Below are 22,261 nucleotides of genomic sequence, written 5' to 3'. Positions count from 1 at the left end.
CTGAAACTATATAATAGTCCGTCTACAATCTCGCTGACAAAAAACTGAATGATCAGGAATATGATTTTGTAGATGGAGCAGTGTAGGTAGGGTTCTAAATGGTTTAAGTGCTCGGAGAAATTCTCCCGAGCACGAGAATATTCTCGACTTCAATGTGCTCAGTCCATTTCTTGAGAATTTATGAGAACAAAAAAATATACCGTAACGTAAATATGGTAAAAATAATCTATTACGGTGGGTTTCCAAGCACTTATTACATATAATATTATATGTCTTTAGTTTAAATACTACTTTGCGCTCTATACGTTTTTATTTATACATATTGTCAGTAATATAATCAAAATAAGTGATAAATTCTGCCTGTTTTTTGTAAAACAGTTGGAAGATGCGAATATCTCAGTGGAAGATAACCCGCAGTAGATACTGAACAGGATTAAAAAACGTTTCAGTACATTCTTTCTGCGGCGGTATACCGTAATCATTTAAATTAAAAAAGTTAAAATGAAGAAGTAAATATGCATATTTTTAAGTTTATTTTAAGTTTATAAATGTTATTAAAGAATATATATAACAAAAAAAAATATTTCGTACAATAAGGACAGTATTAATTGTAACCAGAACCAAAAAGACTGAGTATTTAAAAATATTATTTTTTTAATCTTAAAACTGATAAAGATTAAAAATCTTTTTGTTTCTTTCAGAAGCATATAAATATGTCCTAAAAGCATAATACACGTAAAACTTTAAAACAAGGGGTTGTAAATTAATTTTATACTAACATAGTTATTAATTTAAAATAAACATTTAACAAAAATAGTTAATGTAGTTACTAAACTTTAAATTCTCAAAGTTCTCAAAAATTCTCAATGAATGCTCCGTTATTGTTTAAATGCTCAGCATATTCTCGAGAGCATATGCTCCACATAAATTCTCGAGAATTTAAGAACTCTAGTTACAGAGAGGAAAAATTGCGCTTTACCGCAGGGTTGTATAGTTATCAATAGTGGAACGTATAGACAGAGCTGTAAATGTACCCTAATTTGTTGAACCAAAAGTGCGCGTGCGCAGATAGATTCGATTTTTAGGTTATGTTCAGTAACAAAAGTAGAATATTTTGTGTGTATGCGTAGTTTATATTAATTCTCTCAGCTATTATTATAAACAAAATAGAAAGAATCCAATAGTTAAAATAGGTAAGATATTATTTCAAATTCAAGTTTTGAGAATTTTCGCTAATTTAGAACAATAATAACTTTTTCCCGGGAACAACTTTTTTTCTATGAGCCAAAAGTTTTTAACGTTCGATTTTTTTTGCAACTTCTTTAAGTACAAATTGCATTACAAAATATTGTTTTTAATGTCTAATAAGAAGTTATATTTAATTTAATAATTTAATTTACTGTTTTATTTTTTCATTTGCTATCTTAATAAATATTAATAAAATATTTCATTCCATTTGAACGTTGAAAACTTTTGTCTCATTTTTTTCTCTATTATAATATTTTAATTAGAGAATTTTATTTAGAGATCCTTTTATTATATTTTGGTGTTTTTTTTTTAAGATTATTTTATTAATAATATCAAATTACACGTAGATTATGATTTTCTTATTTTTTGTGTATTATATTTTTAGTTCATATTCAATAATTTTATTTTATATAGGATAATTTTTGAAAAAAATGGATGAAAATAAGAAAGACATTTCAAAATTAGAAGGCATTACAAATTTTGAATGGATTATTAAAAATTACGATCCTGAAGGAAATTATGTTTCCGATTTATTCTCTATAAATGGTATTCCCAATGTAAAATGGTTTATTGAATTCCAATCGCAATACACTACTGAGAGATTTAGGGATGATGGAAATGATTTTGTTCTTTTTGAACTTCGCAATGAGAAGAATTCATTTTTTCATTATAACAATCTACCAGTAAATATAGAAATTTCTCTTGGAACCGTTGGGAAGGAAAGAAGAATATTTAGCATTATTGTATATGGTCCGATTTCTAATTTTCAAAATAACATTCAATCCTGTGAATTAGTTCAATTACTTGACGTTAATTGTCTTCATATAAATCTAACAGTGACACCTCTGAATAAGATAAAAAACATAATTTCTTCTTCGACCAATTATAATAATTTTAAATTATTCTTAATGAGCGATCACCTAAGTGATGTTAAATTTAAAATTGATAACAAGGAATTTCCTGCTCATAAAATAATGCTCGCTTCTGCGAGTCCAGTTTTTGAAAAAATGTTTTTTTATCAAATGAAGGAGAATATTACAAACACTGTTGAAGTAAACGACACTGATCCAGATGTTTTCAAAGAAATGTTGAATTTCATTTACACTGGAAATGTTGATAATTTAGATTCTGTGGCTTTTGGTCTTTTTGAATCAGCTAATATATATGATATATCTAAATTGAAAATAATTTGTGAACAACATCTTGAAAATGGTTTAGCTGTTTACAACGTAATTTCTATTTTCGAACTTGCCGATCGCTATAATTCATTACATTTAAAAAAAAAATGCATTGAATATGTCGACAAAAATTACACAACGATTAAAGAAACTAAAGATTTTAAAGATTTGAATAAAGATTTAACAATGGAATTGTTAGATGCCATAATCACAAAAGCTAAACTAACAGAAGCTTCGTAATTTTATTGATTTGTCATTCAACAGATTTTTTTATCGCCCTTTTGTTTGATTAAAAAAAAGTTTACTTTAAAATACACAAGAACAACATTTTAAATATATAAGCCTTAGTTTTTAAAATAACGTAATTGATGAGTGTTTGATAAAAAAAAGAAATTTGAAATATTTTATAATATAGAAATATTGCTGTTAATTTTAAATAAACAAGAAGAGCATCGAACTCAAATAATTATGTTAATTTGAAAACATGTTTAACAAAATTTGAATGTTTAATTTAACAATTTATGATTGAACTGCATTTATCATTAGTTGTATGTGTTTTTGTTCTTGTTTGCAAAAAAATGAAGAAGATTTATGTATTCATATTTTTCTTTTACAATTTCAAATTGTTAATAATAGAAAAATTATATATAAACGAATAAGCTGTGTAAATGTATTTTTAAAATATATTTTTCTACCATTGTATAATACTATTGTTTTTTTTTTTAATTAGAATAAGAAATAACCAAAGTAAAACTCATTAAATTCAAATTTAATCATTTTCTATATTTTGTTTTAATAATACGAGGAGGAAAATCTCGATAAATCTATTTTCAAAAAAAAATTGTTAAATTCAGATGCAACATATTAAAACCTTACTAAACCAACTGTCATTGTTGAATTTAACAAAAAAATGTTATTAACAAAGAAATTTTTAATTTAAAAAACATCGGAATTTAGCCGAGATTATTTATAAATTAAATTACATTTTTTGCTAGAAAAAATGACCAAAATTTAAAAATTCTCCAATTATATGATAGACTTTAATATTAAAAACTAAACGTTTTAAATTCAAAAAAAAAATTTTATATGAATAATTTATTACAATTTTTCTTCTTTAAAATTAATTTAATTAACAAAATATGGAATTATCAATTTTTAAAAACTTACCCCTCATATTATTATTATCTTATAATTATATTCTTCAAACATTATTATTAATTTTAATTGTTTATTTGTAAAAAAATAAATTTATTATTAAATCGTTCAATTATGTATTCTGCTTTTAGTTATTAACAATTTATTTGTAAAAAGGTGGTGAAAAATTATTTTTTTTATTAAAAATGATAAAAAATTAATAATAATAAATAACTCGAATATATATGTGTGAATAATATAAAAATAATTAAATAATATTATTAATAATATAATAATAATAATAATAATAATGCTATTTACACTGTTTTTTTTGGCGCGGAATTAGATAATCTTCTAAATAAAAAAAGAATTGACGATTTATCTTCATTTCTTCAAATATTATTAATTATTTAAATAATTTTTATTATTAATTATTAATTCAACACCCGTTTATCCAAAATAGTTCATATAGAGGGCTCGTTGGATGTTGATTTCGATAAGCATTAGAATGGCATTTTTAAAATTATTCTAATTTTAGTTGTTCGTAAAATATTTCATTTTTTATTAACTTTTGTTAGTTAATTAATTAATATCTCGAAAACAAAAAATAATGCTATCTCAAAAATTTAACCATCGATTTATTATGACTTAAACAATATTCAGGATTTTTTTCGCGCTTCAAAATGAGGGAGAACATGTTTAAAAGTTATAAACAAATTTTATTTTTTTAACAAATTGTTTAAAAATTAATATTTAAAAAAAAAAAAATTTTTTTAGAACTTTTCAATGTCTACTTTTGGCGTAGAAATTATGAAAATATTATTTATTTACAATAAAGTAATTTAGTTTTTCTCAAAAAATATAAGATGAATAAATAAAAATAAAAGCATAAACAATTTTATAATTTCTACATAAAGCATGTTTCGGAGAAAAAGGAATTTGTTAAATCTAATAATTGGATTATTTAAATAGAACTAACAAATTTTTTGTTTTCTCAACAATTTTATTATTAAAGAGTGTCAAACAATTTCACGAGAAAAAAATATCTGACTTACACGAAGAAAAAAATTTAAATTATTAAAAAATTAATACCGTAATTTTCTATTACGGCGCGTTTGAATCAGTTTTTGTGCGTCAATTACGGTGACCAAAATTACGTGTATTTTGAAGATAGGTACTTGCCGTAATTGAAGCCAATTAAAATTTTTAAAATGTTTCAGATACAGAAAATTTCAAGAACAGGGTATATAATTAAAAAATTTAATAATAATTTTCTTTATTATATTTTTTAATAAAGGTAAATAATTAAAATTATTGATGATAATATAATATAAAAGGAAAACAACAATAGATACTGAAATAAAGGAATTTTACTACAATTTCTTGTTATTTTGATTAAAAAAAAACAAAAGTATTATGTAGAAAATATATTTTACAAATTTAGAAATATACTTTTACACAACTTATTTATCATATAATTTTTCTATTATAAACATTTTTAAAATATGAAAGACAAATATTTTGTATATATATTTAAATCACATTTATAAATCATTTTCTTTTTTACAATTCAAATTTAAAAAGAAAAAGATCTATCTTTTTATTTTTCACTCTCTCCTTTTTAAACATTTTTAACACAACATACATGAAGTTTCAATTTTTTTTCACACTTTTAACGTTTACAATATGCGATATATATTTTGAAACAGAGAATTTCAGTATTTTTTTTTTTGTTTCAAACAAACATGCATTCAATTTAAAATCTTGTTTTGTATTTTTGAAAATTACATATAGTATCAAGATATAAAAAATATTAATTTCCTTTTTTTAATACAACATTCATAAATTTTCAATATTAATAAAAATATAATTGAAATAGAATTTTTTTATAGTTTAACGCAAATATTTTTTCAATATAAAAAAAATAATTAAGTCATATAAACGATTTTCTAAGTGACAATGAAAAATACAAAAAAAAACATTTTATCTTGTACAACAAATAAAATCCATTAGTAATTCTCTTTTTAAATTTCTAAATGGTTCCGTTTTTTTTACTTTTTCAAAATTTCCATCAATATATTTAATGCATTTATTCTTTAAATCAACAGAATTATAACGATCGGCAAGTTCCAAAATATAAATTACATTTTCCACAAATAAACCATTTCGTAAATATTGTTCACAAATTAATTGCAATTTATTAATATCATAATAATTAGCCAATTCATAAAGACCAAATGCCATATTATTTATATTTTCTATTTTGCCAGTATAAATGTATCTTAACAATTCGTTAAAAACAATTGGATCAACGTCATTTATTTCCACAACATTAGTAATATTCTCTTTCATTTGGTGAGAAAACATTTTTTCAAAAACAGAACTCACAGAAGCGAGCATTATTTTATGAGCAGGAAATTCTTTATTATTAATTTTAAATACAACATCACTTAGATAATCGCTCATTAAGAATGGTTTAAAATTATTTATACTAATATTCGTTGAATATGATGAATTCATGTCGTTGGATTTTTCTTGATTTGTTAATAGATTAACACTTAAATGTACATGCAAATCATCATTTAAATCTCTTAATTCTATTATTTCGGAAATTTGAAAAGATTTTGTAAAATCACCTAAACTATATTTTGTTGTTACATTATTTAATGTTAAACAATTATTATCTAATCCAATCATAAGATTTATTTCTAATGGATATTTATAACGATATCCCACATTTTTATCATTGATAAGTTTAAACAAACATAACTTTTGTGCTTGATACAGAGAGAATTGCATAATCCATTTTATATTTGATATACTTTCAATGTTAAATGATCTCGATTCATGTTTATTAAAAGAAGAGAAATGCTGAATTATCCATTTAATGTTTATTAATTCTTTCTTTGGTATGTATTGAACATTTTCTGCCATTTTCTGTAAAAATTAATAAATAATTTCAATTATTAATTTATTATTACTAATTTTATTAATTATTAAAATTTTATTTAATCATATAAAAAAAATTTCTTTTCTTTTTCAATGATTTTCAGTCAGAATTAAAAATTTTTTTGTCTTAACCCATATAAAAATATTTTTCAAAACGTTATAGGGTCAGTTGGGGTAAATGGGGATAAGGAGCTTAATTTACAGTTTTAAAATGAAGTTCAACGTCAATATTTTAACCTCAGATCACCTACATGAGGTTTTGAGTATTGCCAAGCTTTTATCTTGACAATTGGCAGCAAGATAAAAAAAAGTTATCGCTTAATGCATAAAAACTTGAAAATCAAAGTCAAACAGTTTCAGTATTTTGTCGAGCATTTCAAAGAAAAAAGACTTAAAAATCATACCAAATTTTTTTCTTATTCCCTATGACTCCTATAACAGAAATTCAAGTGAATTTCTGTTATGGGAGTCAAAAGGAATAAGAAAAAAATTTGGTATGATTTTTAAGACTGTTTTTTTTTTCAAATGCGAAACAAAATACTGAAATAAAAAATAAATTTATAAAAAAATTTCAATTGGTTCAACTATTATACATCTACTACAAATTTTTTTCAAGTTTTTTCATCCCTTAATACAGTAATATACATAAGAAAACTTTTTTCTTAAAACTTTCTTAGAAACTATGCTGTCCCCATTTACCCCGAAGTTTATGAAATTTTCTAAATTTTTGGGTAAATGGGGACAGTCAATTTCATGCGTTTAAAGCTTATCTAAACTTTTTTCTGCTGCATAAAATTAATCCTGGGAACGTAAATAACAACTTAAAAAAAAATAAACCCGCAAATATTACCTTTTAAAGGAAGAAACTTACGTAATTTGTGAAAAATAGCGATTTTGTCCCCATTTACCCCAACTGATCATATTTGAATTAAAAAGAATTCAAATAATAATTTTTATATAGATACAAAAACCAATTAAATTGCATTAATTAACAAAGTTTTATAATTTTTTGTCTAAAAAAATATTTTTTTATATTTTATTGATTAATGAAAACTACAAGAAATATTTTTTAGGCGAAAAATTATAGAATTTTTCATTTTAAAAAATTATTTCTTTAAAAATCGTTTATCATAAACGTTGCGTACTTTAGTTTCGTATTAATTAAAAATTAAAACATAAAAAAATGTTAAGTATATAGGGTAAATGTACTAATTATGGCGCGATTCGAGTCAAAGTACCTTTGAAATAAAAAAATCGACATTTTTATTATTGTATAAAGTCAATTGAAGACTTATTATACTAAAAGGTTATGTTATTTAGATATTTAAAAAAATTTAAATTTTATAAAAATCGATTATTTAAACAGATATGAGAAACTAAAAATTACCAAAATTACGTATATTTTGAAGATACTTTGCCCGCCGTAATTGAAGCCAATGGAAATCTTTAAAATGTTTCAATTACGGCGAGGGAAAAAATTTGATCTCAAATAATTAAATTAATAATTGTTTAAATTTGCATCTTTATTAGTAATTGTATCAAAAAAAGATTAAAATAATTTTTTTTTTAAAAGTTATATTAAATATAATAGTAATAATAGTTATTTTTTATGAACGCACCGTAATTGGTAGACTTACCCTATCGGAAGAAGTGAAACATTTTTCATTTATTAATTTCTAAAAACTATAATATTAACAAAATTAAAAAAAAAAAATTTGATAGAATTTCCAAGTATAAACGTCAAAATTTTTTTGAAATAGTATAATAAATATTTTGAAAATTGTTTTGATCTTTAAGATTCTTTTAGATGGAAATATATGGGATCACAAAAAAATGTCTTTTTTCTTGTTTAAAACAAAAAAAAAAAAAAATTCAAACAAAATACTAATTACTTTTGATCATTTTTATGTATATCTTACCGTCTTTAATTGCTGATATGTTATTTTTCTTTGTATTTAATAATAATATGTATTTGCGATTTTAAGAAAAATAATTTACTACAAGAAAATTAATCGATATAATCAACTTCTTTGTTCAATTTATTGATTTATTATGCGGTTTGGTTTTGAGTTTTTCCTGAGACATAACACATAACCTGAAAATATCAAATTTAGACGCGCATGCGTACATTTATTTTTTTTTTATAAAAAAATTAATTTTCATAGCATATTGGGTAAAATAAAATACATATACAGTTTTTTAAAAAAATTAATTGAATTATCGTATTATATAATAAAAAAAATCGATATTATATTTTTAAAAATGTTCAATAAATATCAGATGAAGACAAAATATTAATGCGCCATTTATGTATAGTGAAATTTAGTATACCTAGCCCTTATGAAAATTATATTGCATTATTAATTTATTTTGAATTGTTTTATACCCATAATCATAAAATTTTTATTCTCTCTCTATTTTGAATATCTACAATTTTTTTCCGATTATTTTATTTATCTCTCAAAATTTTAATTTTAATTTTCTACTTTTCTTTTTAATTTCCATATAGGAAAGATTTATTTACCAAAAAAAAGTTTCTTAATACTTTTTAGTTATAAGTAAAATTTTTATAACTAATTTTGCGCTTCACGATATAAAAATGCTGATTTTTTTCTTATTGTTTTTTTTTTTTTTAAATCGGGCAATAAAAATAATTTAGAAATTTATTTTTCAGTTTTATAATACTGTTATTTGTGTTGAAAATAAAATTTATTATTCATTCACAACGAAATTGAGAGAATTAAGTCTAAATTAATTAAAATTATAAAAAAATAAATTTTTACTCTAAAAATTAGAAAACTTAAAGAAATTATTACATATTTTATTTTTTGAATAAAAAATACAATATCATTACAAAGGAATAGATTTTTTCATTTTTTTTGAAAAAAACATATACATAATAATAGGAAAACGTATTTTTGCGTAACGTTTACAATATTAAAAAAAAAATTGTTCTTATTTTTTAAGAATAGAAATTTTTTGCTAATAAAAACACAATATAATAAAAGAAAAAGATTTTCTTTTTTGAGTAATCAAGCAAAATTTCAAAGTTTATGTAATTTTAGCAGATTTCATTGCACTGCATAATTCGACTAATAATTTTGTTCCGAGTTTTTGCAAATTTTCAGTTTCTTTGACTTTTTCAAAATTTTCATCAATATATTTAATGCATTCTTTCTTTAAATTTGTGGATTCATAAAGTTCAGCATGTTCCAAAATAGTAATTACATTTTCCACAGATAAATTCTCTTGTAGATATTGTTCACAAATTATTCGTAATTCAGATATGTAATATTTATTCGATAATTCATAAAGACCTAAGGCCAGTGTTTTTAAATTCGTAATTTTATCCATATAAATGTAGTTTAACATTTCAATGAAAATATCAGCATCAATATCTTTTATTTCACAAATATTCGTAATATTCTCCTTCATCTGAACTGAAAACATTTTTTCAAATACTGGACTTACGGAAGCGAGTACTACTTTATGTACAGGAAATTTTTTGTCATCAATTTGAAATACAAAATCGCTTAGTACATTGCTCAAGAAAAAAGGTTTGAAATTTTTGCAACAACTTGAAGAAGTCAAGGTAGTAGATTTAGTTTTAATTTTTGCTTCTTGAATATTAAGATTTACATGCAATAATAATAATCCATTGTTGGTTTTTGAGCATAATTCTATTAATTCACTATAACCAATAACAAATTTTAATTCTTTAATCTCTTTTGTGGTCCTGATAAATATATTTGTGTTTGAATCAATTCCTAGTTTAAGTTTTATATCTACTGGATTCTTAAACAAATAATTTTGTGAAATATTATTGAAAACACGAATTTCACTTTTTTCTATTAGGTCAGAATAGTGATTTGGTATATAAATGTGATTTAGATCTCCGCATTGTGGTGAAATTTTAATAAACCATTTTACATTGGGAATGCCTGCTATATTAAATGATTTTGACGAATATACTTCATGTTCATTGAATTTTTCAATTATCCAATTAAAGTTTAACAGGTCTGTAGAATTTAATAAATCTTGTTCATTTGGATCCATTTTCTAAAAATTAAAATATATTTATATGAAATAATTAATAAATTAAAGAAACCTATATATTCTAAAGCGAAAACAAAATTTATAATTCGTCATTATCATTTATATGATCCTTACAATTCATTTTTGACAATTATTTAATTAAATTTGATAGATTTTATATATATTTACATTTACTATATGAAATTTAAATTTAAAAGATGAGTTGCACGAAAGGATTAATTGTATAGCTGTAAAATTTAATACAAAAAAGCACTAAAATAATATAGATTAATGTAACAAATTTCTTCACTGATATAATTGTTAAAAATAATCTGATTTATATTTATATTCAATTAAATTTATATAGAAAATTTGTAAAAGTAGATTTTTAATAAGTATTTTTGATATATACATATGATATAATCATAATAATTATAAATAATTAAAGAAGACTGCCTATTACGCGATCAACTTGCACTTTTTGTTAGATAATTATAAATAATTTAATCAATTTAATATACATAGATAGGATTAAATTATATCTTACCAATTTTAATTGCAAATATGCTTTACTATTTTCTTTTGGAATTTTTGTTTATAACAAAAAAAAAATGAGGAAATTAGTAATATTTGCTACTTGAAGCGTAACGATCGAATAGGGTATAACCTCTATATTATAGAAATATTGTTGAAGCACCTTAGGCTGCGTCTACAATAGATTAAAAAATGTGTAACGATCGTGTAGTGTAGTGTAAAGTCGTGTATCTTGTATTGGGATCTGAAATACTGCGATACGCCATCTGGTGAGAGCCTTGTTGTGGTGGCCATGTTTTCATTCCGTGTTTCTCTGACATATACAAAAGAAAGAGATAAAAAACTAAGATGGTTGTTAAGGCCAACGCACAATAGTTTCGCGAAAGTCGTTCGCGAACGAGATACATGAGATAGAAAAGGATACGAATATATCTCTGTCCTTTTCTAACTCATGTTACACGTTCGCGAACGTCTTTCGCGAAGCTATTCTGCTTAGGCCTTCACAAGAAGGCTCAGGGGTGGGTCAGTTTCGCGTGATTTCTGATCCCATTACACTACACGATCGTTACACACAGTGATGGGTTGTGACGCGTGTTATGATTTTCATAAGTAATTATAATTAATTTTCGAATCAAGTAGTTGAATTTAAAATTACTTAATAAACATTTCAACTTACCGATTTATTTTCAGTACTCATTATTTATTACAAGTTAAAAAGAACCGACATAACATAAACAAAACTCTGAGAGACACTCACAAGGAAGAAGCACTGTACAAACCATTTCACAAACGTTGTCATTTTATACTTTCTTATAGCAGGAAACGTTTTAAAGCAAAATTTGCTAAATTTTTCAATCAAATCATCTTTCTATCACTATTTTAAAGTGTTCTTACATATTAAAACAATTATTTAATATTATATTTCTTAAAAAAACATTTTTTGTTTAAAACAATTCAAAAATACCCGCCGTGAAAATGACTTTTCACGCATTTTCACAGTTCAGAAATAATGTTCATCTGATCGAAATTTGATGTAGAAAAGCACCTTTATACACGTAGAAAACCACGTATTATACGTCATGTATTATACGTACCCATCACTGGTTACACATTTTTTAATCTATTGTAGACGCAGCCTAAAAGACCCCAACCCTGCGCTTGAGGTTGTATCTCCTATAATTATTACCAACCCTGCTATTGTTACAAAGATATAAATTTACCAAATATTAATTAAGGAAATTTATAATCTTGTCTTATTAATAATATATAAGATATTTTCTTGCAACTGAAGAAAGAAGAGGAATTATACATATTTACCTGCAACAAGGTATTCCAAAGAAAATAGAAAGCATCAGCAGTCAAAATAGGTAAGATATAATTTTAAGTAGTAATTTAATTTACATTAATAAAGCGACGCGTGTCTAAACGTATAATAATTTAATTTATATAGTAAGCGAAAATATTATAAATAACTACAATGAATATTTTATATTCCTACTTAATACATTTTAAAGGAGCATGCAATTAATATTATTATATTATTTAATATTATTATATTATTTAATATTATTATATTAAAGCAACAACTTTAGGTGAAATATATATATATATATATATATATATATATATTATATATATTTCACCTAAAGTTGTTGCGGCCTATTTTTAGAAAAGTATCTTTTATAATTCGTAATAATCATTTTTAATGTTATATCCAATTTATTGTCAACAATTATTAAAAAAAAATATATATATATATATAAATACCTTGGAAGTTGAAATTTTAATTTTAAAGATGATTTAAATTCATGGAAAAAAGATTAATTTGGCAGTTGTAAAAATTTATTGATAAAAAAGCACAGAAATTATTACCTGTGAAATATCAAAATTTTATTCATTTAACAGGCCTCGGATTATATGATTTTTTCGACTATTTCCGATTTTTTTTTCAAAAAAACAAATTTTTTCGACTTATTTTAATAAAATGCGACTTTTTTAAATATTTTTTTCAACAAATTTTTTAATAAAATACATTTTTTTTTTTAGTATTAAATGCAGTTATTCTTCATATTTTCTTTATTTCAATTATTTAAAAAAATTTTAACTAAAATTCTTCACTAAATTAATTATTTTTTAAATAATTTTTATGAAATTCATCACAAATTCAATTATTGCAAATTATTTTTCAATTAAAATTTTTATGAAATTTAACAATTGTTTATAATTTAAAAAAAATATCAAATAAAATTACCAAAACTTTTTAATTCAAAATCACAAATCAATTCAAAATCAAATAAAATTCAATTATTATCAAAAATTGCAATTCAAAATCAATAAAAAAAAAATTAAATAATTATCCAAAATTTCAATTCAAAATTAATTATTATTATCAAAATTTTCAGTCAAAAATCAATTAAAATTCAATTATTCTCAAAAATTTCAATTTAAATTAAATTATTTTCAAAAATTTGAATTTAAAAGCTTCTAAAATTTTCCATCGAAAATTTTTTGAAATTTAATAATTTCAATTATAACTCTAAGAAAATTCAATTATTTTTAACTATTTTTATAATATTCTTTGAAAATTCAACTAGTGAAGAGTGGGGCAAAACGGGGTACCTTTTTGGAATTCTCGGTTTACAAAGAATCTATCAAATAAATTAGTTCAAATGTCGTTGAAAGTTCTTCCTTGAACATTAGAGAATAAGAAAATAAGGTCGATTGCATGAAAAACATTTTTATTGATCAATTTAAACCAGCTTTTTCAAAAAAAAAAATGCAAAGTACCCCGTTTTGCCCCGATGGTGTGGCAAAACCGGGTACTATCAAGAAAATATATAAATCATTGAATATTCTTTAACTTTTTGTTCAATTATTATTATATATCACTCACATTATAGAAAATAATTAATATTCAATAAATTTAATCTAAATATATTATATTAAAAATGAATAACAGCAATTAAAAATCTTTTAAAACGAATTTTTTCATATTTTTATTAATTTTTTATCGTTTATTTATCGATATGGTAAATAAATGATATATCGAAAGTTAAACATCGATTTCGAAACATACATGTCGATTATTTTAAGATAAAATTTAAATATGTATAGTGTAATACATTTAAATATATCCAATTTTGCCCCACCGTTTGGTACCCGGTTTTGCCCCGTACTGCATTTTTTTACAAAATGTAAAATTCTCAGCTTATTGTTAATAATTTAACAATTACTTTTAATGAAAATTACTCGTAAATAAATGCTGAAAAAGATGTAAAATACTTGCCGAAACGAATATATCAACACAAAAAGTTTTATAAGTGATTTACTTTCGATAAAAAACCACTCTCCCCTATCTGAAAACATTTTTCAAATAAAAATGGTTTTTAAATTATTTTATTTTTGTCCGCAATTTCTAATTATTTTTTTTAGTGAAATCATCAAAAAAAATTTAATTAAAAATCACTTGAAGTTGAATTAATTTCAAAAATCTCAATTGTAAATCTTTGAAAATTCAATTACATTTAAAAAATGTTATCTAAAATTATTTGATAAATTATTTTTAGTTCAGTAAAATTTAATTATTATCTGAAAATTAACAAAATGTTTTGAATTTCAATTATTTCTAAAAATTTCAACTTTAACCCTTCCAAAAGTATTATTATTTAAAAAAAAATTTTTTTTTTATAATCTGTAAAATATTTTTGTTAAAATAAAAATAATCGACTTTTTTTGGAATATAAATAGACATAAAATGTTGAGGTTCTTGAGAATTTTCGCTGATTTTGAACTTCTTTCCAGAAAAACAAAAAAATCCAATCTTATAATATTTTAATTAAATCTTCCTTTTCATATCCTATCAATAATTTTAACGTTGTGGAACGATCTAACTTTTAATCTCGTTTTTTTTAAATCAGATTAATTAAATAAATTAAGAAATTAATTAAATTAAATTATTAATTTAATAAACATACTAAAAGTATATCACGTTTCTTTATGTTATAAACTTTGAGAGAATGGAAAGAAAGATTTTTAATTTAAGTATATAATAAATAAAAAATATTAAGCATTTCTATTTTATATATTAAAAATTTATAATTTTCAGAAAATGGATGAAAATATGAAAGACATTTCAGAATTAGAAGGTATTACAAATTTTCAATGGAGTATTTTCAATTTTTCAATTTACGAACATCATACTTCCGATTTATTCTCTATAAATGGAATTCCCAATGCAGAATGGTTTATTGAATTCCTTCCACAAAAACATAATAATAAAAGAGATGATGAAAAAACATATAGTTATTTTCAACTTTGCAATAAGAAGAATTCAAATTATTATTGTGAGAATAAACCAGTAAAGATAGAAATTTTTCTTGGTACCGTTAGGAGAAGAAGAATATTTAGCATCATTGAAGATGGTCTAATTTGTACGTTTAAAAATATTATTCAAACCTGTGAATTAGTTCAATTATTAGATGATATTTTGCGATCTTTGTATGTGAATCTCAGAGTGACGCCACTCAACAATAAAAAAAAGACAATCGACACAGTTTCTCCGACCAATTATAATAATTTTGAGCCATTTTTAATGAGCGATCAACTAAGTGATGTTATATTTAAAATTGGTAACAAGGAATTTCCTGCTCATAAAATAATGCTCATTTCTGCAAGTCCAGTTTTCGAAAAAATGTTTTCTCATCAGATGAAGGAGAATATTACAAACACTGTTGAAGTAAACGACACTGATCCAGATGTTTTCAAAGAAATGTTAAACTTCATTTACATTGGAAAAGTTAATAATTCAAAAATTATTGCCATTGGTCTTTACATAGTGGCGAATAAATATGATATATCTACTATGAAAATAATTTGTGGACAATATCTTGAAAAATGTTTAGCCGTTGTCAACGTAATTTCAATTTTCGAACTTGCCCATCTTTATAATTCTTTAAATTTAAAAAAAAAATGCATTGATTATATCGACAAAAATTTTAAATATGTGAAAGAAACTCAAGATTTTAAAGATTTGAGTAAAGAATTATTAATGGAATTATTCTGTATCATAAAAGGTTAAATAACATAATTTTTTTTTATTTCAAATTATTACTGCTGAATTTGAAAATTTGAGAAAATCAAACTCAATATATTGATGATGATAAAAAAAATGTTTAATATTTCTTTGTGAAATGAATGCTGATGTTAAGTAAATACTGAAAATGTTTTTTAATTAAAATATTTAATTATATTTAGCTATAAACATGTTAAATATATACATATATATGAAAGAAAATTGAACTGTGTTTGTAATGAGTTCAAAAGTTGTAACAAATTTTATCTTGTTTGTAAAAAATGAAAAAGATTTATATTGCCCGTAATCTTTTTCTTTTATATTTTTGAAATGTTAAAAGAAAGCTATCAATAAACGATTGTATTTTTAATTTGAACGTAAAATATATTTTTCTATCATTTATATAATATTGTGTTTTTCTTCAGTGAGAATGTTACAGTGTTTTAATTGAACTTTGAAATCTTTTGATAATTCACTATCAAAATTTATTTATTCTCACAAACTCAACAAAAATCTCGATTTTTTATAATAAATTATAATTTTTTCAGAACATGAAAATTTTTTCGATTTTTGTCAATTTCTTCTTTTTTAATAATTTTTATATCTCCTTAAATCTATTTATTATTAAAAACTCTCATTTTTAAAGCGATTTTTCCTTAAAATTTTCTATTTTCCTTTTTTGAAGTTTTTTTTTATTCTTCCTCAATATTTTCTTCAAACTGTTCGTGTTTTAAATTTTTCCTTCAAATTCTCCTTTTATTTTGAAAATTTTTTTTTTTTTTTTGATAAAATTATTAATAGAGATTAAGATTTCAATTGCCTTCAATTACGTCGAGCAAAGTATCTTCAAAATTCATGTAATTTTGGTCACCGTAATTGACGCACACAAACTAATTCAAACGCGCCGTAATAGAAAATTACGGTTTTCATTTTTTAATAATTTTAATTTTTTTCTTCAAGTCAGGTAGTAAGTCAGGTATTTTTTTCTCGTGAAATTGTTTGACACTCTTGAACAATAAAATTGTTGAGAAAACAAAAAATTCGTTCTATTTAAACAATCCAATTATTTGATTTAAAATTCCTTTTTCTCCGAAACATGCTTTATGTAGAAATTATAAAATTGTTTATGCTTTTATTTTTATTTATTCATCTTACATTTTTTGAGAAAAACTAAATTACTTTATTGTAAATAAATAATATTTTCATAATTTCTACGCCAAAAGTAGACATTGAAAAGTTCTAAAAATTTTTTTTTTTTTTTTAATATTAATTTTTAAACAATTTGTTAAAAAAATAAAATTTGTTTATAACTTTTAAACATGTTCTCCCTCATTTTGAAGCGCGAAAAAAATCCTGAATATTGTTTAAGTCATAATAAATCGATGGTTAAATTTTTGAGATAGCATTATTTTTTGTTTTCGAGATATTAATTAATTAACTAACAAAAGTTAATAAAAAATGAAATATTTTACGAACAACTAAAATTAGAATAATTTTAAAAATGTCATTCTAATGCTTATCGAAATCAACATCCAACGAGCCCTCTATATGAACTATTTTGGATAAACGGGTGTTGAATTAATAATTAATAATAAAAATTATTTAAATAATTAATAATATTTGAAGAAATGAAGATAAATCGTTAATTCTTTTTTTATTTAGATTATCTAATTCTGCGCCAAAAAAACAGTGTAAATAGCATTATTATTATTATTATTATTATAATATTATTAATAATATTATTTAATTATTTTTATATTATTCACACATATATATTCGAGTTATTTATTATTATTAATTTTTTATCATTTTTAATAAAAAAAATAACTTTTCACCACCTTTTTACAAATAAATTGTTAATAACTAAAAGCAGAATTGAACGATTTAATAATTAAATTATTTTTTTACAAATAAACAATTAAAATTAATAATAATATTTGAAGAATACAATTATAAGATAATAATAATATGAGGGGTAAGTTTTTAAAAATTGATAATTCCATATTTTGTTAATTAAATTAATTTTAAAGAAGAAAAATTGTAATAAATTATTTATATAAATTTTTTTTTGATTTAAAACGTTTAGTTTTTAATATTAAAGTCTATCATATAATTGGAGAATTTTTAAATTTTGGTCATTTTTTCTAGCAAAAAATGTAATTTAATTTATAAATAATCTCGGCTAAATTCCGATGTTTTTTAAATTAAAAATTTCTTTGTTAATAACATTTTTTTGTTAAATTCAACAATGACAGTTGGTTTAGTAAGGTTTTAATATGTTTTATCTGAATTTAACAATTTTTTTTGAAAATAGATTTATCGAGATTTTCCTCCTCGTATTATTAAAACAAAATATAGAAAATGATTAAATTTGAATTTAATGAGTTTTACTTTGGTTATTTCTTATTCTAATTAAAAAAAACAATAGTATTATACAATGGTAGAAAAATATATTTTAAAAATACATTTACACAGCTTATTCGTTTATATATAATTTTTCTATTATTAACAATTTGAAATTGTAAAAGAAAAATATGAATACATAAATCTTTTTCATTTTTTTGCAAACAAGAACAAAAACACATACAACTAATGATAAATGCAGTTCAATCATAAATTGTTAAATTAAACATTCAAATTTTGTTAAACATGTTTTCAAATTAACATAATTATTTGAGTTCGATGTTCTTCTTGTTTATTTAAAATTAACAGCAATATTTCTATATTATAAAATATTTCAAATTTCTTTTTTTTATCAAACACTCATCAATTACGTTATTTTAAAAACTAAGGCTATATATTTAAAATGTTGTTCTTGTGTATTTTAAAGTAAACTTTTTTTCAATCAAACAAAAGGGCGATAAAAAAATCTGTTGAATGACAAATCAATAAAATTACGAAACTTCTGTTAGTTTAGCTTTTGTGATTATGGCACATAATAATTCCATTGATAATTCTTTATTCAGATCATTAAACTCTTTAGTTTCTTTGACTTTTGTGAAATTTTTATCGATATATTCAATGCATTTTTGTTTTAAATGTAATGAATTATAGCGATCGGAAAGTTCGAAAATAGAAATTACGTTGTACACGGCTAAACACTTTTCAAGATATTGTTCACAAATTATTTTCAATTTAGATATATCATATTTATTGGCCAATATATAAAGACCAAAAGCCACATTGTCTAAATTATCAACATTTCCAGTGTAAATGAAGTTCAACATTTCTTTGAAAGCGTCTGGATCAGTGTCGTTTAATTCAACAGTGTTTGTAATATTCTCCTTCATCTGATGAGAAAACATTTTTTCGAAAACTGGACTCGCAGAAGCGAGCATTATTTTATGAGCAGGAAATTCTTTGTTATCAATTTTAAATGTAACATCACTTAAGTGATCGCTCATTAAAAATGGCTTAAAATTATTGTAATTAGTCGAAGGTGGAACTATATTGTTTATCTTTTGTTCACTACGTAGTGGTGTCACTCTGAGATTTATATATAGATCTGAAGAAAAGTGTTTGTACGTTAATTTTTGTAAATTATCACATGGAACTATTTTTTTAAAATCTGAAATATTTTTTGTTGTTATGAGAATTATTTTTGTATTTGGAAATTTTCCTAATTCCAATTTTATTTTTACTGGATTCTTAAGAAAATAATTATGTGAAATCCTATTGTAAATTCGAATTTCATTATATTGTAGCAATGGTTCATGCCTCTCATTTGGATGTTCGTATTGTGGTGAAATTTCAATAAACCATTTTACATTGGGAATGCCTGCTATATTAAATGATTTTGACGAATATACTTCATGTTCATTGAATTTTTCAATTATCCAATTAAAGTTTAACAGGTCTGTAGAATTTAATAAATCTTGTACATTTGGATCCATTTTTCTAAAAATTAAAATATGTACATCAAATAATTAATAAATTTAAAAAACATATATGGGCAAATTCACGAAACTTTTAACTTTTATGATTCTCGAATCGAACACTTAAAAATCTGAATTATTTTTAATTAAAACTTTGGGTATCATTTTTATTAAATTAAATTATATACAAAATAAATTATAAAATTAAAAATTATATACAAAAGAACATTTATGTACAGTATTAGAACAAAATATTTATTTGACAATTAGTTTTATAAGTTAAAAAGTGAAAAAAAAATGCTTAAATTTCATTTGAATTTCTTGAAAAAGTTTATATTCTTAACGTTTTTATTTTTGCTGCGTGTATAAAATATCACTTCAGCTACTATGAAAATATCTAACAGACATATTTTGTCAAAAAAATTTTCACTATCCCATTAGTGTGCCACCACTAAAACTAAAAATACGAAGGTTTGATTGAGTGATAGCACTTTTTAAAAAAATTCAATTGAACGTCTTCTTATGAAAATATCTATTACGGCGTTGGATAAAAATAAAAGTTCAATGCATTTCTTAAAAGGTGATGAAAAAACAAAAATTTTAAGACCTTCTTTAATAATGTGCCTCTAATTGTATTCCTGTGGCAACAATTTGAAGATGATAATAAAAATCGTGATTTCATTTAAACTTATACATTTTTGAGAGTGAAATAAATTTTATTAAGTTAAGAATATGTTGAAAACACTTTTTTTGGAGTCTTTACCCCCTCTTTTCTCAAAATTCTGACGTGCTAAGCAAATTTAAGTGCCAGAATCATGTTCAGAGGACGAAAATACTTTGAAAACCACTCCGATATCAAAAATAAAAAAAGTTGAATTTTTCAATTTTATATGTTATTTATTAACATTAAAGAGTTTAAAGAGTTAAACATTGACGGCGTGAGCTAAAAATGAATCACGCATATGAATTTGTAGTGTTAAAATGTACTTAAACATGTATACAAAGTGACATCAATGTATGCCGGCAAATTAAAAAAAAAGAAAATTTTTTTTCTTGAAAGTTAAAAGTTTCGTGAATTTGCCCATATATTCTACAGCAAAAAAAATTATAATTTGTAATAATCCCCCATTTATATAATATATTTATAATATAATATAAAAAAGCAGATAAATAATATATATGGTTATTCTGCGATCAACTTGCACATTATGTTAGTTAATTATAATTAATCTATTTAATACACATAGGATTAAATTATATCTTACCTATTTTAACTGTAAATACTTATATTATTTTCTTCTGAAATTATATTGTTTATAACAAGCGAAATGAGAAAATTAGTGCGGCCATCAAATCAAGAATTCAACGTGTGTTTTCTTTTTAAATCTGTAATAGATGGGAATGGAAAATAAGATTAATCGCTCACGTTTTGTGTAAAATGCTGTTTACAATATTTGCCACTTGTAGCGTAACGATCGAATGGGGTATGACCTCTGTTTTATAATAAAAAATATTGTAGAAACGCCCTAAAAAGCAGATTTGTATTCACAACCCAACCCTTGTTGCTCGTAGCCCCAACTTACCAACCATACTTGTTACAAAGATCATTACCGTATATTACCTATGACGCTTATGACTTCCGTGATTTTAACAAAATTGTGTTGACAAATCGATAAATCTCTTTAACACTACAAACAAAGAAAGTGCCGGTTCGTTGTATTTTGGCGCTTTTTTAATATAATATATAAATAATATAATCCTAGTGTAAAAGAATATTATCAAGAAATAACAAATACTTGTAATCTATCTAACCTAAATTTTTTTTACAATATAACTAAAATTTCGGGCGTTGTTTTTCTTTTCTTTTTTTTTGGAAGAAGCCTCCAAAATTCTATACATTTGTAGGTGTGAGAAAGAAAAAGATAATAATAATAATTTATTCTCTGGATTAGTTGAAATATTAAAAAAATATTTATGGGCCACACACTTCGAGATTGGGAAATGCTTCAAATTAAGGGGGAGTTTCGTGAAAAATTTACTCTCGAGGGTAAAGATGATTCTCACAACTTGTTGAGCAACATGGTTGATGTCCGAGCTTGTTACAAGCCCAGCGAGAAAGTAAGTGAAAAAAGAATTTCTTACATTAGAATGCAAAAAAAAAGAATTAGTTTTTTTTATATAGCTACTTTTTTAAATGTCACTTTTCTTTAATCGCTTAAAGGCTTTTTAAAAAATTT

The 22,261-nt window shown here is 22.7% G+C and overlaps 5 protein-coding genes across 10 annotated transcripts in view; 2 read left to right on the top strand and 3 right to left on the bottom strand.

Moving 5' to 3' along the window:
- The first annotated feature begins 1,063 nt into the window (after window positions 1–1,063).
- LOC127281684 (speckle-type POZ protein-like) lies at window positions 1,064–16,475 on the top strand. 3 transcript variants are annotated; one of them, XM_051305537.1, is made up of 3 exons: window positions 1,082–1,193; window positions 12,370–12,445; window positions 15,184–16,472. In XM_051305537.1, exon 3 carries the CDS (start codon window positions 15,187–15,189, stop codon window positions 16,153–16,155), a length of 969 nt encoding a protein of 322 aa, XP_051161494.1. In that variant the 5' UTR covers window positions 1,082–1,193; window positions 12,370–12,445; window positions 15,184–15,186; the 3' UTR covers window positions 16,156–16,472. The 3 variants fall into 3 exon arrangements, with proteins under 3 accessions (XP_051161492.1, XP_051161494.1, XP_051161495.1); XM_051305535.1 differs by lacking the exons at window positions 12,370–12,445; window positions 15,184–16,472 and adding an exon at window positions 1,663–3,091 and having other exon boundaries at window positions 1,064–1,193; XM_051305538.1 differs by lacking the exon at window positions 12,370–12,445 and having other exon boundaries at window positions 15,184–16,475.
- LOC127281685 (speckle-type POZ protein-like) lies at window positions 4,985–8,598 on the bottom strand. The gene is made up of 2 exons (XM_051305539.1): window positions 8,429–8,598; window positions 4,985–6,497 (listed from the first exon to the last, which is right to left on the bottom strand). The coding sequence occupies exon 2, from the start codon at window positions 6,492–6,494 to the stop codon at window positions 5,544–5,546; it is 951 nt and encodes a 316-aa protein (XP_051161496.1). The 5' UTR covers window positions 6,495–6,497; window positions 8,429–8,598; the 3' UTR covers window positions 4,985–5,543.
- Window positions 9,540–12,951, bottom strand: LOC127281683 (speckle-type POZ protein B-like). 2 transcript variants are annotated; one of them, XM_051305534.1, is made up of 2 exons: window positions 12,846–12,951; window positions 9,540–10,568 (listed from the first exon to the last, which is right to left on the bottom strand). In XM_051305534.1, the coding sequence occupies exon 2, from the start codon at window positions 10,563–10,565 to the stop codon at window positions 9,561–9,563; it is 1,005 nt and encodes a 334-aa protein (XP_051161491.1). In that variant the 5' UTR covers window positions 10,566–10,568; window positions 12,846–12,951; the 3' UTR covers window positions 9,540–9,560. The 2 variants fall into 2 exon arrangements, with proteins under 2 accessions (XP_051161491.1, XP_051161490.1); XM_051305533.1 differs by lacking the exon at window positions 12,846–12,951 and adding an exon at window positions 11,092–11,508.
- Window positions 16,476–18,597: 2,122 nt separating the features above from the next.
- LOC127281682 (speckle-type POZ protein-like) lies at window positions 18,598–21,455 on the bottom strand. Its single transcript, XM_051305532.1, has 2 exons — window positions 21,290–21,455; window positions 18,598–20,046 (listed from the first exon to the last, which is right to left on the bottom strand). Exon 2 carries the CDS (start codon window positions 20,040–20,042, stop codon window positions 19,044–19,046), a length of 999 nt encoding a protein of 332 aa, XP_051161489.1. The 5' UTR covers window positions 20,043–20,046; window positions 21,290–21,455; the 3' UTR covers window positions 18,598–19,043.
- A 212-nt stretch (window positions 21,456–21,667) lies between these two features.
- The window catches only part of LOC127281679 (coronin-2B-like), a 30,013-nt gene continuing 29,419 nt past the window's right edge, over window positions 21,668–22,261 (top strand). The window contains exon 1 of one of the 3 annotated variants that reach the window (XM_051305530.1): window positions 21,668–22,142. In XM_051305530.1, coding sequence (XP_051161487.1) covers window positions 21,999–22,142 — 144 coding nt within the window. In that variant the 5' untranslated portion in view covers window positions 21,668–21,998. The remainder of the gene's footprint in view (window positions 22,143–22,261) is intronic. The other 2 variants (XM_051305526.1, XM_051305529.1) reach the window with 2 other exon arrangements.

This window comes from Leptopilina boulardi, unplaced genomic scaffold (assembly GCF_019393585.1).
Source record: "Leptopilina boulardi isolate dan_hultmark-lab unplaced genomic scaffold, ZJU_Lbou_2.1 LbouV2_273, whole genome shotgun sequence".
NCBI lineage: Eukaryota > Metazoa > Arthropoda > Insecta > Hymenoptera > Figitidae > Leptopilina > Leptopilina boulardi.
The sequence above is the reverse complement of the archived record's forward strand: the minus strand, read 5'-3'. Positions and strand labels throughout refer to the sequence as shown.